This window comes from Macaca fascicularis, chromosome 7, assembly GCF_037993035.2.
Source record: "Macaca fascicularis isolate 582-1 chromosome 7, T2T-MFA8v1.1".
NCBI classification, from domain to species: Eukaryota; Metazoa; Chordata; class Mammalia; order Primates; family Cercopithecidae; genus Macaca; species Macaca fascicularis.
Genome location: NC_088381.1, coordinates 164,520,154 through 164,541,787, shown reverse-complemented (window position 1 = coordinate 164,541,787; position 21,634 = coordinate 164,520,154). Strand labels below are relative to the sequence as shown.

The 21,634-nt window shown below is 45.2% G+C and overlaps 1 protein-coding gene across 3 annotated transcripts in view; it reads right to left on the bottom strand.

Moving 5' to 3' along the window:
• Nucleotides 1-21,634, bottom strand: part of AK7 (adenylate kinase 7) — a 99,201-nt gene that overhangs the window by 12,551 nt on the left and 65,016 nt on the right. For all 3 annotated transcript variants that reach the window (XM_005562168.5, XM_045396941.3, XM_065549340.2), the window contains 3 exons: nt 20,358-20,487; nt 5,251-5,379; nt 4,102-4,170 (listed from right to left, as the gene is read on the bottom strand). In XM_005562168.5, coding sequence (XP_005562225.1) covers nt 4,102-4,170; nt 5,251-5,379; nt 20,358-20,487 — 328 coding nt within the window. The remainder of the gene's footprint in view (nt 1-4,101; nt 4,171-5,250; nt 5,380-20,357; nt 20,488-21,634) is intronic.

Below are 21,634 nucleotides of genomic sequence, written 5' to 3'. Positions count from 1 at the left end.
CAGACATCTATATGAAAACTTTATTTTTTTCCCTAACATGATACTCATTTGTTAGAAAATGTGTGAATTATGTTAATAATCTGTGAATTTCAAAAATATATTCTACCTTTCTTCCAGGCTGATCGGGAGGTGTAAGATTCCAGTTAATCAAATAATGAGTAACATCCTTGGCTTTCCAATTTGCAACGATTTTTAATATGATAAAATATACTTCTCACTAGATGATTTTTAAAAAAAATGTTCATTCATTCTCTTTGTGACTCACAGAGAACTTCAATATTCTGCAGTATCTCAAGACAGTTATTCAGAATGTCTATTGTCCTCGCACTGGCTAACTGTGGATAGCAAGTAATAGATTTCTGCTTGGTGAGACTGTAGATAACAAGGAGGTCACTGTATTTGGCTATCTGGAATCACATGAAAAATCTATGGGTTTTTGTTTTGTTTTTAGGCAAAGTCTCGCTCTTGTACCCCACGCTGGAGTGCAGTGGCGCGGTCTCGGCTCACTGCAACCTCCACCTCCCGGGTTCAAGTGATTCTCCTGCCTCAGCCTCCCGAGTGATTATAGGCTGGGATTATAGGCATGCACCACCATGCCTGGCTAATTTTATATTTTTAGTAGAGACGGGGTTTCACCATGTCGGCCAGACTGGTCTTGATCTCCTGACCTCAGGTGATCTGCCTACCTCGGCCTCCCAAATTGCTGGGATTACAGGTGTAAGCCACCGTGCTGGGCCGAAAAATCTATGTTTTAACAAATTTCCAAATATTCATCAGATAGGTACAACTTTAAACTTATCTCCTTCAACTAAGGTCTTGAAAGGATCAAACTGGACATAGGCTAACAGCAGTGGTAAAATGCAGTGGTTTCTCACTGGGAGAGAATACCATCTAGAACTGGATTATCATAGGTTGGAATGTGTTTCTTTTATTTTCTGTGTCTTATGCTTTGATTTCTTTTTTTTTTTTTTTTTTTTAAGAGACAGGGTCTCATTCTGTCACCCAGACTGAAGTGCAGTGGCATGATCAAGGCTTACCACAGGCTTGACCTCCTGGGCACAAGAGATCCTCCCACCTCAGCCTCCTGAGTAGCTGGGACCACAGGCACATGCCACCACACCTGGCTAATTAAAAATGTTTTTGTGTGTGTGGAGATGGGGGTCTTGCTATGTAGCCCATGCTGGTCTCCAACTCCTGGACTCAAGCAATCCTCCTGCATTAGCCTCCCTGGGATTGCAGGCGGCGTAAGCCACCCACTTGGCCTGTTTTGATATCTTGAGGGGGGCCTTACAGATATGGGGAGAGACTGCTGCCCTTCCCAGGCCTAGCCAATACCTAAAGATAGTAACAACTTACTTGGGAATGCCCCTCCTATGCAAGCCACTCAGTCCGTTTATCTAATCTCACACAGCAAGCCAGTATTTCCCTTGCCCTAAATCATCCCAGGACCAGGCCCCAGGCAACTAGAGACCACCCCTAAACTCAAACTAGCCAGTCCTGAATGGTTCACTGTGGCCTGTCTCGGCTTTCCCAAAGAAACCCCAACAACGGCTTTAATCTAGATCTTGCCCTTTGTTCTTGCTTCTGCCGCCTGACCAAACCTGGCATTCCCCATGTGCCCCCATCTCTAGGGAATCCTAAGCAGTAAATTATTTCAATGGCATTGACCTTTCCGTGTTACCATTCAGTTCCCTCCCTCAATTAAAATCCCACAGGTATTTCTTTTAGGGAAATAGAAAATAGGGACAATTTCTGGAAAGAGGGTAGTTTGCTAACAACAGATTAACATTCCAAATAGATTACGTCTTAGACGTGTTTGCACTGTGTCCAACAAAGAGAGGACAGCCCAGTGGCCTACGTTTAAGAGTTCTTGGTCACTTGACCTCTGTGCTTCCATTTCCTTATCTTACAGGCAGGTTTCATTAATTCTGTTTTGGAGGCAGTGGAGTGAGAAGACCTGAGTTTTAATTTAATCCCCCTACCATTTACTAGTGAGTGGACTTGTATACATCTCTGGGCTTTAGCTTCTGGATTGGGTAAACGTGGGTGTAATTCCTGCCTTGCAGGATTGTGAAAAGGTTCAATGAGTGCCCGGCACATGACAAATTGCACACGAAAAATTGCCAGTTGAGCTGAAATGTATCCAGCTGCCCCAGTGAGGGTGTTATGATTTAGCGCAGTTTGCAATTAGTGAATATTGCCTAGAAGTGATAAACATACATACACTGGACATACCTACCCAGAATCTAATAATCAACAATAAACTTTACTTTTTATTTTATTTTTTTAATTAATTTTTTTGAGACAGGTTCTTGCTCTGTTGCCCAGGCTGGAGTGCAGTGGTGCAATCAGGGCACCTGCAGCCTTGATTTCCCATGCTCAGGTGATTCTGCCACCTCAGCCTTCCAAGTAGCTGGGACTACAGGTGCATGCCACCACCCCGGCTAATTTTTTTGATTTTTTGTTTTTCTTTTTTTTAGTAGATATGAGGTCTCACTATGTTGCCCAGGCTGGTCTCTGACTCCTGAGCTCAAGAGATCCTCCCACCTTGACCTTCCAAAGTGCTGGGATTACAGGCACTGTGTCTGGCCAATCAACTTTAGTTTTTAACTTTTTCTGAGGCATTTGCCTAAATTAATGGGAAATCTGAGACAAACCATCCCTGTGGCATTTCATGCCTCTGCCATTGGCTTCACAGCCTACAGGCAAACAATAAATATCCATCCCCAAGGATGACTGCTATCTGGTGGCCTCAGTGCTTCCAGAAGCTTCTCTGCAAACTGTGTTGGACCAAGAGAAGGTAACAGACACAAGCTGCCTTCGTTGGGGACTGGATACCACTGAGCAGGCAGGCCCTTTTCAGTTACAGCCTTGTCCTAAGTTGCTGAAAATAGCTTTTCTTCTAGTGATCTTATGACCCAAAATGATTCCCTATGAATATACACCTCAAGCAAACTGACTGAAAACAACACTTGTTAACGTTTATAGGAAGGTCACAAGAAATGCCTGCTCAGTACTAAATAAATCCTGTTGTGTACGATAAATTGCTTATGCCTTGCTTTCAAGAGTACTTTGTGAAATCCTGTGTAAATATGTGATGGAATAAAACCGCTGTGGAGTTAAGAGTGAACTGAAAAGCTTTGGACCTGTGCAATCTCAAGTCAGAAGCTGAAGGTCTTGATGATGGCATGGTTAGCACCAAAACCAGGGCAGGGAAGGAGCCTACGTGACTCAGGAAGTCAAGCCATCAATAGATTTGCTACCTTTTGCTTTGTTACAGGAGAGAGCAGTGGAAGACAATGTTCCCACAGGGATTTCTATTCATTTCAGCAATTTAATATTCCTCATGTTTATCCCTTGGTGCATTCTCTAGTTTGCAAGTTTATGCTTGAGAATATCTTTTAATTTTTTTCCTAAAAAAAAAATCCTACTTTATTAAACTCAAAAAGATTGTTTTGGCACAAAAGGGGTATCGGGGCTACTCTAGGCACACTGCCTATGGTGTAGCCCTGCTCCTTAAGGAGTAGTTTAAAAAAAAAAAAAAAAGAGGCTGGGCAAGGTGGCTCACGCTCGTAATCCCAGCACTTTGGGAGGCTAAGGCAGGTGGATCACCTAAGGCCAGGAGTTTGAGACCAGCCTGGACAACATGGTGAAAACCCGTCTCTACTAAAAATACAAAAATTAGCTAGACATGGTGGCAGGCACCTGTAGTCCCAGCTACTGGGAGAAAAAAAAGAAAGAAAAAAGAGACAGATATCAGACAGCATTCTTCTTTTTTTTTGAGACAGAGTCCCTCTCGGTTGCCCAGGCTGGAGTGCTGTGGCGTGATCTCGGCTCACTGCAACCTCCGTCTCCTGGGTTCAAGTGATTCTCTTGCCTCAACCTCCTGAGTAGCTGGGACTACAGGTGCACAGTACGACACCTAGCTAATTTTTGTAGTTTTACAAAATTACTTTTACCTTATCAGTGAATCTTCCTCCTCCTCTCCCTCCTCATCCTTCTCCCCCCTTCTCCTCCCCCTTCTCATCCTCCCCCTCTTCCTTCCCTCCTCCCCCCTCATTTTACATTCTTTTAAATGTGATCTTGGGAAAATAAACTTACCAGGTATAATTAATTTATCAAAGGGAAACATTCTGCCTCTGACTTCATCTTCCTCCTCCTCATCTTCCTCTAAGAAAACAAAATATTCCTCATTGTGTTTATTAATATATTATTACCATGGATCACAGCAAAAAAATCCAAATATCTTAAGTAGCAAGCACTAATGAAAACTAGCCATAAAGAGCACATGTATTTTTAGAAATAGTCTCACAAACTAAATGTACATTGATAGATGCATGGATAAAGAAAATGTGGTATAGACATTCAACAGAATACTATTCAGCCTTTAAAAAGAAGGAAATGGCTGGGCACCATGGCTCACACCTGTAATCCCAATAATTTGGGAGGGCAAGGCAGTAGGATCACCTGAAGCCAGGAGTTCAGAGATCAGCCTGGCAACAGAGTGAAACCTCCAGAAAAATTTTAAATTAGTTGGGTGTGCTCATGCACGCCTGTACTCCCAGCTACTCGGGAGACCGAGGCAGGAAAACCGCTTGAGCCCAGGAGGTCAAGGCTGCAGTAAACTGTGATCATATATATCACTGTGCTCCAGCCGGGGTGACGAATGGTCTGCTTTTTTTTTTTTAAAGGAAATTCTGCTTTGTGCAACAACAAGGATGAACCTTGAGGACATTATGCTAAGTGAAATCAGTGACAGAAAGACAAATACTGCATGATTCCACTTAAATAGGGAACTTGAGTAGTCAAATTCAAAGAATGAAAGGGTGGGATGGTGGTTGCCAGAGGCTGGGGAGGGGAAAAACAAAAGTTACTAATCAACAGGCATGAAATTTTAATCCGGAAAGATGCATAAGCTCTAGAGAGCTGCTGAACAACCCAGTGCCTATAGCCAATGATCATGTATTGCACACTTAAAAACCCGTTCCGAGGGCAGATCTCATGTTAAGTGTTTGTGCCACAATACAATACAATAAAATTGTAAAAAATTTGTAAAAGGCTATGCACCTTGAGCCATCATCCGGGGGGGAAAACCATAGAAAAAAAAAAGCTACCTAATGAAAGGTGAGCCAAGGCTCAAAAATAGTCTCTCTAGTTTTCTGTTTACTTTAATTGAGTGACTATTTCTCTGAACAATAAAGTTGCAACTTACCTGAATATAAATACTCAAAATAGAACACTCAAACTTACGATTGAACAGGTCTTTTGCTTGATCATAAGTCTTTGGGAATCCATCCAAAATGTAACCTTGATTCCTGCAAGGCATTGATTTTAGCTTTTCTTTCATAAATCTAATTATATATTGATCGTCTAGTTGACCTGATAAAAAAGCATATATGTAAATATTACTGTGGGGTCACATTCTGCATAAGAGTTGTTTTAAAGTTATCTCAAAAATTGTTCTGTAGTCAAAGGTACTATTGGAAATCCCTATTTTGTTTTGCTTTGCTTTTTTTTTAAGAGACGGGTCTCACTCTGTCGCCCAGGCTGGAATGCAGGGGTGTGGTCATAGCTAACTGCAGCCTCAGCCTCCCAGGCTCTGCAATCCTCCCACCTCAGCCTACCAAGTAGCTGGACTATAGGCGCTTGCCACCACACCCAGCTGATTTTTAAATGTTTTATAGAGAAAGGGTCTTGCGATGTTGCCCAGGCTAGTCTTGCACTCCTGGCCTCCAGCAGTCCTCCCACCTTGGCCTCCCAAAATGCTGGGATTACATTTTGGCCCTTAAAGTAAAAAATATGTGATTTTGTATTTTGAACGTGACGTGAATTCTAATGCACAATAATGTAGGAGAACCCAGTGAACTCATCTGCAAGAAAGAGCATGGGCGAGTGCTGATGTCTGCACTTTCAAAATGTTCTATAATCCCAATTTTTGGTGAAATTGATTGAGGAGAAGCAACTGGAGCAATGCAGAGAGCTCCCCGCAACCCCCCGCAGGGTTTCTGTTTTGATATTACACCTCTGTAACCTTACTATACAATAATAAATGCTTCTGTTGTGAGAATTGTGAGATAGCATTCATGGATGTTGCTAGCACATGATTTACTAAAAGAAGGTGCTGGATTTGACTAACAATCAAACTTGACCCGACCCTCAAAGGCACTTTTCTCTGTAACGCTTCAGAAAAGAACGTGGCTCCCTTCTCCCTGTCTTTTCCAGTTGGCATTTCTGACCTCAGCCCCACTGGACAGTTCCCTCTCAAGCCCTGACACTGGGTTCCTGGCACTGCTTGGGGAGGATGAGGAGGGAGGAGTTTGTTCTAAAACCGGTACAGTGGTTTAACAACAACATGCTGCAACTCCACCACAATATTCATCTATCATTCCATCATAATTATCGAACAGCTACAATGTTCAAGACACAGCCCTATCCTTACCTTGCTTAATGTGTACATTATAGTAATGTAAGTTTGACAAGTTAGAGAACTTGATCTTCAAAGCTCTTGCCAGAGTTTGTACTACTCTTTTACCTTATCAGTGAGTCCTCCTCCTCCTCTCCCTCCTCATCCTTCTCCCCCTTCTCATCCTCCCCCTCCTCCTTCCCTCCTCCCCCCTCATTTTACATAATGTAAAATAAATAAGTTCAGGCTTCTTTTTATTACTCTATCAATGACAATAAACTGATCTAATTAAAACACCTCCCCCAGCAGTGGCTCACACCTATAATCTCAGCACTTTGGGAGGCCAAGGTGGGCTGATTACCTGAGGTTGGGAGTTCGAGAGCAGCCTGACCAACATGGAGAAACCCCCATCTCTACTAAAAATACAAAATTAGCCGGGCGTGGTAGCACATGCCTGTAATCCCAGTTACTCGAGAGGCTGAGGCAGGAGAATCACCTGAACCCGCGAGACGGAGGTTGCAGTGAGCGGAGATCGCACCATTGCACTCCAGCCTGGGCAGCAAGGGCGAAACTCTGTCTCAAAACAAAAAAACAAACAAAAAAAACACCTCTCCCTTCTTCTACCTTTCAGTGTCACACCACCCATTAGGCAGTAACACGTTCAGAAAATAACTGTGTCTTTCAGAAATTTAAATATTATGGCTAAGACAAAAAAAAATCTTAAGTAGTATTTAACATAATGAAATTCCTCCGAATGATTCTACATTACTTCCCAGTAAGGTTCACAGGGGTGCCAAGAAATGAAGCCAGGCCGGGCGCGGTGGCTCAAGCCTGTAATCTCAGCACTTTGGGAGGCCAAGACGGGCGGACCACGAGGTCAGGAGATCGAGACCATGCTGGCTAACCCGGTGAAACCCGTCTCTACTAAAAAATACAAAAAACTAGCCAGGCGAGGTGGCGGGCGCCTGTAGTCCCAGCTACTCCGGAGGCTGAGGCAGGAGAATGGCGTGAACCCGGAAGGCGGAGCTTGCAGTGAGCTGAAATCTGGCCACTGCACTCCAGCCTGGGTGGCAGAGCAAGACTCCATCTCAAAAAAAAAAAAAATGAAACCAAATAAAAACATGTCAAAGGATTCACTAATATTCTAAGTCTGATTTTATTAAGTTGTCTATTTTCTTTTTTGTTTGTTTGAGACAGAGTCTCACTGTTTCCCAGGCTGGAGTGCAGTGGTGCAATCTTGGCTCACTGCAACCTCTGTGTCCTGGGTTCAAGAGATTCTCATGCTTCAGCCTCCTGAGTAGCTGGGATTACAGGTGTGCATTACCACACCTGGCTAATTTTATTTGTATTTTTTAGTAGATACAGGGTTTTGCCATGCTGGTCAGGCTGGTTTCAAACTCCTGACCTCAGGTGATCCACCCGCCTCACCCTCCCAAAGTGCTGGGATTACAGGAATGAGTAACCACACCCGGCCTAAGCAGTCTATTTTCATTTTTCAATGGCTTTGTTATTAAATTAAATGCACTTAATCTAGAAATCTAGCTGCAATTCCCTTCAATGCCTCCCTCAGTTTATTTCAGGCCCTGAGTTTAGCCATTCATTTCTGCTTGATTCGGAACGAAAGTGCTCAGTAATTAAGAAGGGACCTTCAGCAGCATTTTTTGGTAATTATGGGATGCTTAAGAGGCGTGACCCAGTACACAAAGGACCCAGCCCAAGTGCCTTTCTCTTGAGAAATGTGATCTCTTAGAGATAATCCGATGACCTTTGGCCAGGGTTCAGCTCTATGGCCGGCAACTGCGCTGTTTGAAAATGAATGAGCACAGCCCTCCTACATAGCTTTTAAAAACGTCATCCTTTTTCTAAAAAAAATTTGGCCGGGCGTGGTGGCTCACGTCTGTAATTCCAGCACTTTGGGAGGCCGACGGGGGCGGATCACGAGGTCAGGAGATCAAGACCATCCTGGCTAACATGGTAAAATCCTGTCTCTACTAAAAAATACAACAAAAATTAGCCGGGCGTGGTGGCGGGCACCTGTAGTCCCAGCTACTCCGGAGGCTGAGGCAGGAGAATGGCGTGAACCCGGGAGGCGGAGCTTGTAGTGAGCAGAGATCGTGCCACTGCACTCCAGCCTGGGCGACAGAGTGAGACTCTGTCTCAAAAAAAAAACACAAAAAAATTTAAATGTATCTTTCAAATACCAGTAATATTCAAAATGTTCATATTAACACATACTCATAATTACTAAAACATGTTTACAAATAGAGAGCTGCTCCCCTGAGCAGTGGTGGGAATGTGAGGGAATGCATTTGGGATTACAGCTTGGCTTCTGTTCCCTCATCCCCAGGAAACTGCACTGTCATAACTGATGATGACCAAACAGCAAGCGGTGATTTCAGAAAGGAAAGAGTCCAACAGCTATGTATTTGTAGGAAATCTGCCTCATGGGAGAGATCACCCTTTCTTTCTTTTTTTTTTTTTTTTTTTTTGAGACAGGGTCTTACTCCTGCCACTCAGGCTGGAGTGCAATGTCGGGATCTTGGCTCACTGCAGCCTCAACCTCCTGGGCTCAGGTGGTGCCTCGCGCACCACCATGCCCAGCTAATTTTTTTTTTTTTTTGTAGAGACAGGGTCTTGCCATGCTGCCCAGGCTGGTCTCAAACTCCTGGGCTCGGGCAATTTTCCTGCCTCAGCCTCAGCCTCTCAAAGTGCTGGGATTACCGGCGTTGAGCCACCGTATGTGACTTTCCTTTTTCTTTGTAGAAGCAGAAGCAGAAGTGTTCCACTTGGGTCCCAGTCTGAGCTTGGTAAATAAATGTACCTCAGAACTAGAATTATCCATACAGCTATTCTTAAAGGTAATTAGAAATGAAACAAAATGAGTGGCTTTTTACTCACTTCACCAGGCAATGGGTAAAACTCCATTTTTGGCTGAGATACAGAAGTTTAAAAATCTACATCTCATCCAGGCAGTTTGATATTTGGATAAATTTGTCTAAATCAGGTAATGTATCTGTAAGCAGCTCAGGGAAGAAATACCTTAAGAAGAAGCGGCCAGCAGGGTGGCTCACGCCTGTGATCCTAGCACTTTGGGAGGCCGAGGTGGGTGGATTGTCTAGGCTCAGGAGTTCGAAACCAGCCTGGTCAACACGGTGAAACCCCATTTCTACTAAAAATACAAAAAAATTAGCCGGGTGTGGTGATGTGCGTCTGTAGTCCCAGCTACTCGGGAGGCTGAAGCAGGAGAATTGCTTGAACCTGGGAAGCGGGGTTTGCAGTGAGCCGAGATCACACCATTGCACTCCAGCCTGGGTGACAAAGTGAGACTCCATCTCCAGAAAAAAAAGAAGCAGCAAAAGATGGCTCTTGGAAGAAATTTTGGAATCTTCAATTTGATCTAATATGGATACATTAATATTCCCAAATCTTTCATATTGCACTAATTTATTAAAAGAACTGTGTATTGGAGTTTGCAATTTAAAACTAACTGAGGCATGATGGACTAGTTTAAAATATTTTACTTGATTATACATATACACTTTCCAAAATTCTTATGTAATCTCTAGTGAACTTTTAACTGGTCAAAACTTGTGTTCATGTGAACTTTTTTTTTTTTTTTTGCATATTCATCTACACTTACAGATTTCCTCAGTAATATTTTGAGTTGTTGGTTATTTGCTTTCAGTTGCATTTTTTATTGTGCATGCAGAATGTCCATTCCTACCGGTGACTTTAGGTTCATTATAGGTTTATTTGGGCAGTATTAGAAAAAAAAATACTGTAGCTGGGCGCGGTGGCTCACGCTTGTAATCCCAGCACTTTGGGAGGCCGAGGCAGGTGGATCACCTGAGGTCGGGAGTTCAAGACCAGCCTGACCAACATGGAGAAACCCGGTCTCTACTAAAAATACAAAATTAGCCGGGGTGGTGGCACATGCCTGTAATCCCAGCTACTCGGGAGGCTGAGGCAGGAGACTTGCTTGAACCCGGGAGGCTGAGGTTGCGGTGAGCCGAGATCGCGCTATTGCACTCCAGCCTGGGCAAAAAGAGCGAAACTCTGTCTCAAAGAAAAAAAAAATACTGTAAATCAAGAGATACTCTCCAGCATTTTAATAAGGCCAAAACAAAGTTGGTGATCTAAAGGCTTATTAATGGTATGGAGTTTCTACATGACATTAGTGAAAAATGAGGTTTGTTTTCTGTTAGGAAAATGGGCAGCTCTCTCCGGCTGTGTATTTTTCATGTTAATCCCCAAAGTTCACCAAATACCTAATCATGAAGTATGTAGGCAGCTAATATCCCTCCAGGAACGGGCCAGGTGCTCACACCTGTAATCTCAGCACTTTGGGAGGGTGAGGCAGGAAGATGGCTTGAGCTCAGGAGTTCGAGACCAGCCTAGACAACATAGGGAGATCTCATCTCTATTAAAAATAAAAAACAAGGCCAGGTGTGGTGTCTTACGCCTGTAATCCCAGCACTTTGGGAGGCCAAGGCGGGTGGATCACGAGGTCAGGAGATCGAGACCATCCTGGCTAACACAGTGAAACCCCATCTCTACTAAAAATACAAAAAAAATCAGCCAGGCGTGGTGGCGGGCTCCTGTAATCCCAGCTACTCGGGAGGCTAAGGCAGGAGAATGACGTGAACCTGGGAGGCGGAGCTTGCAGTGAGCCAAGATCGTGCCACTGCACTCCAGCCTGGGTGACAGAGAGAAGACACCGTCTCAAATAAAATAAAATAAATAATAAAAATAAAAATAGAAAACATTAGCCAGGCATGGTGGCTACTTGGGAGGCTGAGGTGGGCGGATTGTTTGAGTCCAGGAAATAGGGTCTGCAGTGAGCTATGATTGCACCACTGTACTCCAGCCTGGGTGACAGAGCAAAATCCTAACCTCCCCCGCCAAAAAAAAAATTCCTCCAAGTATCATTCCTTCCTATGGTGTGTGTGTGTGTGTGTGTGTGTATATATATATATATTTTTGTGTGTGTGTGTGTGTGTGTGATGGAGTCTTGCTGTATCGTCCAGGCTAGAGTGCAGTGGCGTGATCTCTGCTCACTGCAACCTCTGCCTCCCGGGTTCAACCAATTCTCCTGCCTCAGCCTCCTGAGTAGTTGGGATTACAAGCACCTGCCACCGCACCTGGCTAATTTTTGTATTTTTAGTAGAGACAGGGTTTCATCATTTTGGCCAGGCTGGTCTCTAACTCCTCACCTTGTGATCCGCCTGCCTCGGCCTCCCAAAGTGCTGGGATTACAGTCATGAGCCACTGTGCCCGGCCTCTTTGGTTTCTTTTACTCACCTACTTGAATACTTGGGTAAACCATTCACCAGTTTAATCCTTTTATTTTAATCCTTTTACATAAAATAATCTGAACTCTGACAAGTTTCACAAAAGCTTTTTGGCATTAATCTACTTTTAGTGTATTGATAAAAACAAACAAAAACAAACATGATTTTCCTTTACTTTGACAAAGTAATATAATTTTTACCTTATTTGTATGGAATTCCAGAATTAATGTGGACATTGATTTATATGATGTTTGTATTTTTAGTCTTTTTTTTTTTTTTTTAGACCGGGTCGTCACTCTGTTGCCCAGGCTGGAGTGCACTGGCGTGATCTCGGCTCACTGCAAGCTCCGCCTCCCAGGTTCTTGGCATTCTCCTGCCTCAGCCTCCTGAGTAGCTGGGACTACAGGCACCTACCACCACGCCTGGCTAATTTTTTTGTATTTTTTTAGTAGAGACAGGGTTTCGCCGTTTTAGCCAGGATAGTCTGAATCTCCTGATATCGTGGTCTGCCCACCTCGGCCTCCCAAAGTGTTGGGATTACAGGCGTGAGCCACTGCGCCCGGCCTTATTTTTAGGTCTTTAATACAGTGTTTCTGCCTCTCATTTGTAACTACATGCATTATTCTTGAAAATTAGTAAACTCACTGAATTGTTGTGTAATAGTTGTTTAATTATTGCCTGTACAAATGTATATTAAGGTAAAATAAAACTGACAAAATATTTCTTTTTTTTTTTTTTTTTTTTTTTTTTGAGACGGAATCTCGCTGTGTCGCCCAGGCTGGAGTGCAGTGGCCGGATCTCAGCTCACTGCAAGCTCTGCCTCCCGGGTTTTTACGCCATTCTCCTGCCTCAGCCTCCCGAGTAGCTGGGACTACAGGCGCCCGCCACCTCGCCCGGCTAGTTTTTTGTATTTTTTAGTAGAGACGGGGTTTCACCGTGTTAGCCAGGATGGTCTCGAACTCCTGACCTCGTGATCCGCCCGTCTCGGCCTCCCAAAGTGCTGGGATTACAGGCTTGAGCCACCGCGCCCGGCCATAACTGACAAAATATTTCTAGGGTACAGTTGGATCCGTACTAAGTGGCTTGTCAAGCTAGATACATCCTTAGTGGGTCTGGAGACTTGGTCATGAATATCCTTTGTCCTAACCAGAGTGACTCCATCTTGAATAAAGGCCAGATAAAGCCAAACCTGCTGGGTAACATTCCCAAGGGGTTGAGCACTTTTGGTCACAAGATGTTTATGGTTGAGGGACCGAGTTAATGATGCTAACTAACTAAAGACTGAGAACTTAAGGAAATGTCCTGATATTTCGAGAACAAAAAGCATTCTTAGTTTAAGAATAGGTTTTGCTTTAAATAGTACACTTGTAAATTCTCGCTGAAATCAATAGTAACATAGCATACTTATGTTCTTAAGTAACATAAGAAACAATACTAATAGCCTGTCACAAGTTGATCATAAGCCTTTATAAAAAAGTACACTATTCTCTCATTCTCTCCTTTTTTTTTTTTTTTTTTTTTTTTTTGGAGACAGGGTCTTGCTCTGTTACCCAGGCTGGAGTGCAGTGGTGCAATCTTGGCCACACTACAGCCTCGACCTCCTGGGCTCAAGGGCTAAAGCCATCATCCTGTGTCTGCGCCCAAGTAGCTGGAACTACAGGCATGCACCACCACACCTGGCTATTTTTTTGTATTTTTTGTAGAGGTGAGGTCCTGCTATGTTGCCCAGGCTGGTCTGGAATTTCTTGCCTCAAGGGATCCTCCCACCTTGGCCTCCCAAAGTGCTGGTGTGAGCCACTGCACCTGGCCAAGTATACTGTTCTTAACAACCTGTACAGGCCGGGCACGGTGGCTCAAGCCTGTAATCCCAGCACTTTGGGAGGCCGAGATGGGCGGATCACAAGGTCAGGAGATCGAGACCATCCTGTCTAACCTGGTGAAACCCCGTCTCTACTAAAAAATACAAAAAACTAGCCGGGCGCGGTGGCGGGCACCTGTAGTCCCAGCTACTCGGGAGGCTGAGGCAGGAGAATGGCGTGAACCCGGGAGGCGGAGCTTGCAGTGAGCTGAGATCCGGCCACTGCACTCCAGCCTGGGCAACAGAGCGAGACTCCGTCTCAAAAAAAAAAAACAAAAACAAAAACAAAAAAACACAACCTGTACAATCAAGCACTGTTTATAGTATGGCCTTCCTCCTCATGCTTTCTGAAGACGCCCTACTCTTTGACAGAGTCGCTTTCAATAAACTCTTTCTTCTCACTATGGGGCCTTCCTTCTCTTGTTTTCTGAGGACACCCTACTCTGTAATAGGGTAGTCTCTAATAAACTATCTTCACTTCACTATACTCTGCGGCTCACTCTCAATTTTTTCCAGCGTGAGATCTAAGAACCTGCTCCTGGGATCTAGGATGAGACCCCCTTTCTGGTAACATTGCGCCAGGATTGAATTCTCAGTGACTGTAATGCAGCCATGTCCAGGCTTCCATGGACACAGACCGTTCGGTGGTGATTCCCACCCTTCCCTGTTATTGGTGATACTGTACTCTGTGTAAGTTTTTAGAGTTTACAGTGCAATTTCATTCATGTTCCCTTGGTTATCATTATGTTATCCTCAGTTAATCCTCCAAGCTGGTGGATTTATTCTGTCTTCTCCTCTCCTCTTTTTTTTTTTTTTTTTTTGAGACAGAGTCTCGCTCTGTCGCCCAGGCTGGAGTGCAGTGGCACGATCTCGGCTCACTGCAAGCTCCACCTCCCAGGTTCACACCATTCTCCTGCCTCAGCCTCCTGAGTACCTGGGACTACAGGCGCCCACCACCACGCCCGGCTAATTTTTTTGTATTTTTAGCAGAGACGGGGTTCCACTGTGTTAGCCAGGATGGTCTCGATCTCCTGACCTCGTGATCCGCCTGCCTCGGCCTCCCAAAGTGCTGGGATTACAGGCGTGAGCCACCGTGCCCGGCTCCTCTCCCTTATTATTATTATTTTCTTTAACACAGGATGAAACAGGTTCAGAGAGAGGCAGTGACTGGTCTGAAGTGAGGAACTAAGCAAGTGGTCAAGCCATGCTCTGTGACTTCCAAGTGCATTCTTCATCTTCTTGTTTAATAAAGTCTTGTGGAAGATAGTATGTGAAACAGTGAGTCTCAACAGCAGAAAAGAACGCAATGTTAATTCATGAGTCATGGTTCTGATTAGACTTCCACTGCCAAAGTTAACTGTTTTTTGTTTGTTTGTTTGTTTGTTTTTTGAGGCCGAGTCTCACCCTGTCGCTCAGGCTGGATTGCAGTGGCACAATCTCAGCCCACTGCAACCTCTGCCTCTAGGGTTCAACTTGCCTCAGCCTTCCGAGTAGCTAGGATTACAAGTGTCCGCCACCACACCCAGCTAATTTTTTGTATCTTTAGTAGAGACGGGTTTCACCATGTTGGCCAGGCTGGTCTCGAACTCCTGACCTTGTGATCCGCCCTCCTTGGCCTCCCAAAGTACTGGGATTATAGGCGTGAGCCACCATGCCCGGCCAACGTTAACTGTTTTAAGAAACTTTGCCTTGATTACAGTAACATGCGTTTTTTTTTGTTTTGTTTTGTTTTTTTTTTTTTTTGAGACGGAGTCTCGCTCTGTCCCCCAGGCTGGAGTGCAGTGGCCGGATCTCAGCTCACTGCAAGCTCCGCCTCCCGGGTTTACGCCATTCTCCTGCCTCAGCCTCCCGAGTAGCTGGGACTACAGGCGCCTGCCACCTCGCCCGGCTAGTTTTTTGTATTTTTTAGTAGAGACGGGGTTTCACCGTGTTAGCCAGGGTGGTCTCGATCTCCTGACCCCGTGATCCGCCCGTCTCGGCCTCCCAAAGTGCTGGGATTACAGGCTTGAGCCACCGCGCCCGGCCTGCGTTTTGTTTTTTAAAAAATTAGATAGCTGCAAGCCAAGATTTTACAATGACCCATGTATAGTAGAGACATCAGGTTGGTACATTTACAGACTTTTCTTCCCCTTTTTATTTTCAAACTCAGAGAAAAGTTGAAAGACTAGTCCAGTGATCACCAGGAATCCTACCAACTAGATCCAGTAATTTCACAATGCTTTTGAAATATGTAAAGTGAACACAACATCTGTAATTAGCACACTCTATGGTGTAACAAAGCCCTTATTTTGCTGCACCGTCAGGGGCCGATGGGAGTGGAGTTGGGACATGGAGGGGCCTCACTGTGGGACTGGGAAACTCATTTTGCTAGAATCATTGGAATCATGTGATAACAAATGCAGCCATGTGAGGGAAAAGTGAGCTGACCTCAGTGCCATGGGTTCAAAGGTCTTGTTTTGTTCAAACATAGGTCAGGTCTATGTTTTTGTCTCAGGTGAATATGGATCGGAGGGATTTTTGGACACACCTGAGAAAGTGAAAAGGAATTGAATGATTCCAATCTTGTAGGAAGTGGGGGAGCGGAGAGTCACATGTGGGAGAGCAGCTTCGAAGGATGCTGGCTGTTCTAAAGACTTATCTTCCCCACACGACCACTTCTTCTGCCCCCTCCCAGGGCCCCTCTTACATCTCTCTTGACGGAGGCTGCTGAACCTGTTTGGCCTGTCACCTCTGGGGGAAGAACAGAGTGCGAGGACAGGCCCTTCAGGAGCCTGGGGGCCTCAGTGAGTGTTCTCAGCTGGGCACTGTCTCTGCTCTAATTCTTGTTCCATGTGGTCACCTCCCCAAGCATGAAAAGAGCTCAGTTGGTACTTAACTGTTAGGTTAAGCCTTGGATAAGATTTTTGGGCCCTTGCAAAGGCCAATTATATAGGCCTCTGTCAATAAATAATGTTCAGCCAAGCACAGTGGCTCACACCTGTAATCCCAGCACTTTGGGAGGCCAAGGTGTGCAGATCACTTGAGGCCAGGAGTTCAAGACCAGCCTGGCCAACATGGCGAAACCCCATCTCAACCAAAAATACAAAAAATTAGCTGGGTGTGGTGGTGCGTGCCTGTAATCCCAGCTACTCAGGAGGCTGAGAATTGCTTGAAGCTGGGAGGCAGAGGTTACGGTGAGCCGAGATCACACCACTGCCCTCCAGCTTGGGTGACAGAGTGAGACTCATTCTCAAAAATAAATAAATAAGTAGATAAATAAAGTTCAATGTTTGCTGAGTCCTGTTAGCCTGATTATTAGACATTCTTATCTCTCCTTAGGGGCTGGCATAGTTCCTTGCTCCTGGCACCCTGTTTCTAGCCTTACACCCCAGCTGTAAGCTTTACTTACACATGGCCATGTACACTGTGGCTTCCTAAAACTCCCAGCCCCACACCCGTCAATGTGGCCCTGACAGATATCCATCGACAGATGTCCTCACAATGGAATGTCTTGTTTTTTTCCACCTCACCCAAAAGGTGAGCATCAGAACTCTGCTAGACTCTTTTTTGTAGGCATGGGGCGTCTTGCTCTGTTGCCCAGGCTGACCTCAAACAATCTTCCCACCTTGACCTCTCAAAGTACTGGGAATACAGCATGAGCCCCCGTGCCCAACTCCACCCTTTTAGACTCTCTAAAACCAAAATAGTGATCCCCAAATGCCTTATGGGAAGGCACAGGCAATGTTATACCCCCAAGCATTCGTCTGTGCACTCCTTTCCCCTCTGGGAAATCTCTCTGGAATTCCAGATGCCATTTCCTTCTGGTGCAGCTCACAAGGAAGCAGAAACCAAGACTCAGATGATGGGCTGCTTTCAGCGGACACTTGGTGTTTGCACACGAAACCACCTCTCCATCCTAGAAAACTAGGTTGATCTGGTAGAGGGGAGGAGGAGAGAGGTTCAGGGCTAACCTGGCCTTCAGGGAAAGGGTCGGGGGCCTAGAGACCTCGATGGAAGCGGGCAGTGACAAACATAAGGAACCAAGACCAGGGACCAGAGCGAACCCTCCTCAAGCTGGCCAATGGCAAATAGCCCCCGGACAGTCGCTGGTTCCCTGAGTGGAACGTGGGTGATGTGGACACCTGGTAGGTAATAGGATGAAGTTAGGAGAGGGAAACTGGGTCTCCAACCCAGGTGGAGGTGAGTAACTGGGAAGAGGGCAACCTCTGGGACAAAGGGGTGGAGAACCAGAAGACCAGTGATGGCCATGGAGGCAGTCAAGAGCCATGCCCCAGCGGTGCAGTGGGCAGTTCTCAGTGGGAGAATCTCAAGAGCCCCTGAGAGATGACGAAGGAGCAGTGAGCATGCCGTCTGTCATCCAATGCCAACTTACATCTGAGTTGGCCACATCCGTCCCTGTCCTTCTCCCCTGTCCTTGATCCCTGGAGGATCAGAAATGGCCACCAGCAAGAAGGGAGGAGGAAGGAAGAGGAGAGAAAATAAAGGTGATTGAGAAGTCGGCAAGAGGAGAAACTGCATTAGATGAGTCTGAAGGCGATACTAAAATAACCAGATGATGGAGGATCTCAACTGTCCAAGTGTAAAAATGAAGAAATGGCTTTATTTTTCTAATAACTGCTACTGAGTGCTTTCCTGCAGGTAGCAAGATCCCTTAGAGACCTCTCAGCTCAAAACCCACTTTGTAATTATTTGATTGGAACAGACTTCCTAAAGCATGAATAAACAAAGGGGCTACTCACTATCTAAGAGTGGCAATGAAACCAGCCTGAAATTCTATCCAAGGGAAAGAGCGAATCCAGTCTGAGTTTAAAGCAACACCTTACTGTGATTACTTTGTTCAGCAAACTGGTTACAATTAATTACTAAGCGAGTAAGAATAAGTTTCCATTTATTTATACATCTTCCTGTATTACTTATTGGCCCATTTCATTAATCAATTTTTTTCTTTTCTTTTTTTTTTTTGAGAGGGAGTCTCACTTTGCTGCCCAGGCTAGAGTGCGGTGGCGCGATCTTGGCTCCCTGCAACCTCTGCCACCCAGGTTGAAGCGATTCTCCTGCCTCAGCCTTCCAAGTAGCTAGGATTACAGGTGCCTAACACCGTGCCTGGCTAATTTTTGTAGTTTTAGTAGAGATGGGTTTCATCATCTTGGCCTGGCTGATTTTGAACTCCTGACCTCGTGAGCCACCGCGCCTGGCCTCATCCATTCTTTTTCTATTAAGGATTTCATAACTCTCTTATCAATTTGCCTGAACATTTTCTATATTAAGGATATTAATTTATCATAGCAGTGGCAATATTTTTTCTTGGTTTGTCCAATTTATGAACTCGTGTGATTTTTTTTTCTTCTTTTTTTTTTTGAGACGGAGTCTTGCTCTGTCACCCAGGCTGGAGTGCCATGGCACGATTTCGGCTCACTGCAGCCTCCACCTCCCGGGTTCAAGTGATTCTCCTGCTTCACCCTCCCGAGTAGCTAGGATTACAGGCACGTGCCACCATGCCAGGCTAATTTTTGTATTTTTAGTAGAGGTGGGTTTTCACCACGTTGGCCAGGCTGGTCTCAAACTCCTGACCTCAGGTGATCCACCTACCTTGGCTTCCCAAAGTGTGGGGATTACGGGCGTGAGCCACCTCATCCAGCCGATTCTCTTTTTCTTTTTAACTTAAGAAGTTCTTCCCCATCCTACCAACAGATCATCACCAAAATGTTAACAATGAGATTATGAAGGAATTTTTTTTGTTATAATTTCTGTACTTTACTTTTTTCTTTTTTTTGTTTTGTCGAGACAGGATCTTACTCTGTCACCCAGGCTGGAGTGCAAGGGCACGATCATGGCTTACTACAGCTTCAACCTCCTGGGTGCAAGTGATCCTCCTGCCTCAACCTCCCAATAGCTGGGACTACGGGCACATGCCACCATGCCCAGCTAATTATTTTTTTTGAGACAGAGTTTCACTCTTGTTACCCAGGCTGGAGTGCAATGGCATGAACTTGGCTCACTGCAACCTCCGCCTCCCAGGTTCAAGCGATTGTCCTGCCTCAGCCTCCTGAGTAGCTGGGACTACAGGTGTGCGGCACCATACCTGGCTAATTTTTTGTATTTTTAGTAGAGATGGGGTTTCACCATGTTGGCTAGGCTGGTCTCAAACTCATGACCTCAGGTGATCCACCTGCCTCAGCCTCCCAAAGTGCTGGAATTACAGGCATGAGCCACTGCGCCTGGCCTTGCCTAGCTAATTTTTTTTTTTTTTTTTTTTTTGAGACGGAGTCTCGCTCCGCCACCCAGGCTGGAGTGCAGTGGCCGGATCTCAGCTCACTGCAAGCTCCGCCTCCCGGGTTCACGCCATTCTCCTGCCTCAGCCTCCCAAGTAGCTGGGACTACAGGCGCCCGCCACCTCGCCCGGCTAGTTTTTTGTATTTTTTAGTAGAGACGGGGTTTCACCGTGTCAGCCAGGATGATCTCGATCTCCTGACCTCGTGATCCGCCCGTCTCGGCCTCCCAAAGTGCTGGGATTACAGGCTTGAGCCACCGCGCCCGGCCTTTTTTTTTTTTTTTTTTTTTGTAGAGATGGGGTTTCACCATGCTGCTCAGGCTGCTCTCAAACTCCTGGCCTTAAGTGATCCTCCCACCTCAGACTCCCAAAGTGCTGGGATTACAGGCATAAGCCATGCCGCCTGTACTTCACTCTTAATAGTAAACAGTCTTTTATTTCTCTTTCTTTTTGTAAACAGTCTTTTATAACCAGATTTTTAAAAATAGCCACTCTTCACAAGAGCGGCGCGGCTCTCTGCTGGGTGTGCATTACCTGCGTTCTGCTCCATGCTCTCCTTGATGCCATCTAGGAGCTCCTGTGCATCTTCCACATTCTCCTCCTCCTCTTCCTCTTCGACTTCTTCTTCTCCTTCCCCTATATCCTTAGGGGCAACAATCGTCTCCTGCATACCACAGGGATATTCACATTGGATGATGCCCCACATTGATTGGCTACTCACAAATCAGCTGGCAGGTGATCCTGGAAAAAGCTTGGGACCCAAATAGGACATGTACCCTATGACAGCTGTCATGCAAAATTTTGCAGGATGCGCATATCCACAAAGACACATGAGATCCTTGAGGTTTTTCTTAACAGCATATTTAAGAGATTAGTATATTTTTGTGCTAATGCTGGAACTGCTTGAGTCAACATTTTTCTAATGTGTTATTCTAAGGTATTGGGTTGTATCTTCCTTAAAGGAACCACATGTTGTAGAAATCAAGACTTTTAATAATCATTTATGAAAACTACCTCAGTATCAGCCATTTCCAATAAAATGATAAAAAGCAGTTTATAAATAAAGTTTGATAATACCCTGAGAAACATACAACACAAATAAAGCACCTAAAAGTGTTCCAGGCAACAGAGAGAACACAAGCTACACTTTGAACCGCAGCTGGAGGCAGACTACATTTCAAGGGCAACCCATGGAAGCTGCTTCCATCTCAGAGGAAAGCCCTGTAGAGTTCTGTGTTTTCATAACTGGGGGCAACAACAAAATTCAATGAAAATAACATCTTCTGTTTACTGACATATAAAATCAGTTACTTGTTTATTATAAAACTAAAAAAAGCATTTCTAAAAATGTCAAAATTCCCAATAAAGTAGTTAAAAGCCATTTCAGGCTGGGCGTGGTGGCTCACACTTGTAATCCCAGCACTTTGGGAGGCCAAGGCGGGCGGATCACCTGAGTTCAGGAGTGTTCTAGACCAGCCTGGCCAACATGGTGAAACCCCGTCTCTACTAAAAATACAAAAATTAGTCAGGCGTGGTGGCACATGCCTGTAATCCCAGCCACTTGGGAGGCTGAGGCAGGAGAACTGCTTGAACCCGGGAGGCGGAGGTTGCAGTAAGCCGAGATCGTACCACTGCACTACAGCCTGGGCAATAAAGTGAGACTCCATCCCACCCCCCAAAAAAAAAGCTATTTTACAAGATGGCTCTGAAGGTAAAGAAGGAAGATCCTTTCTTTCCCTAAGCCAAAGCAAAAGCAAAAGCTTTGAAGGCCAAGAAGGCAGTGCTGAAAGGTGTCCACAGCCACAGAGAAA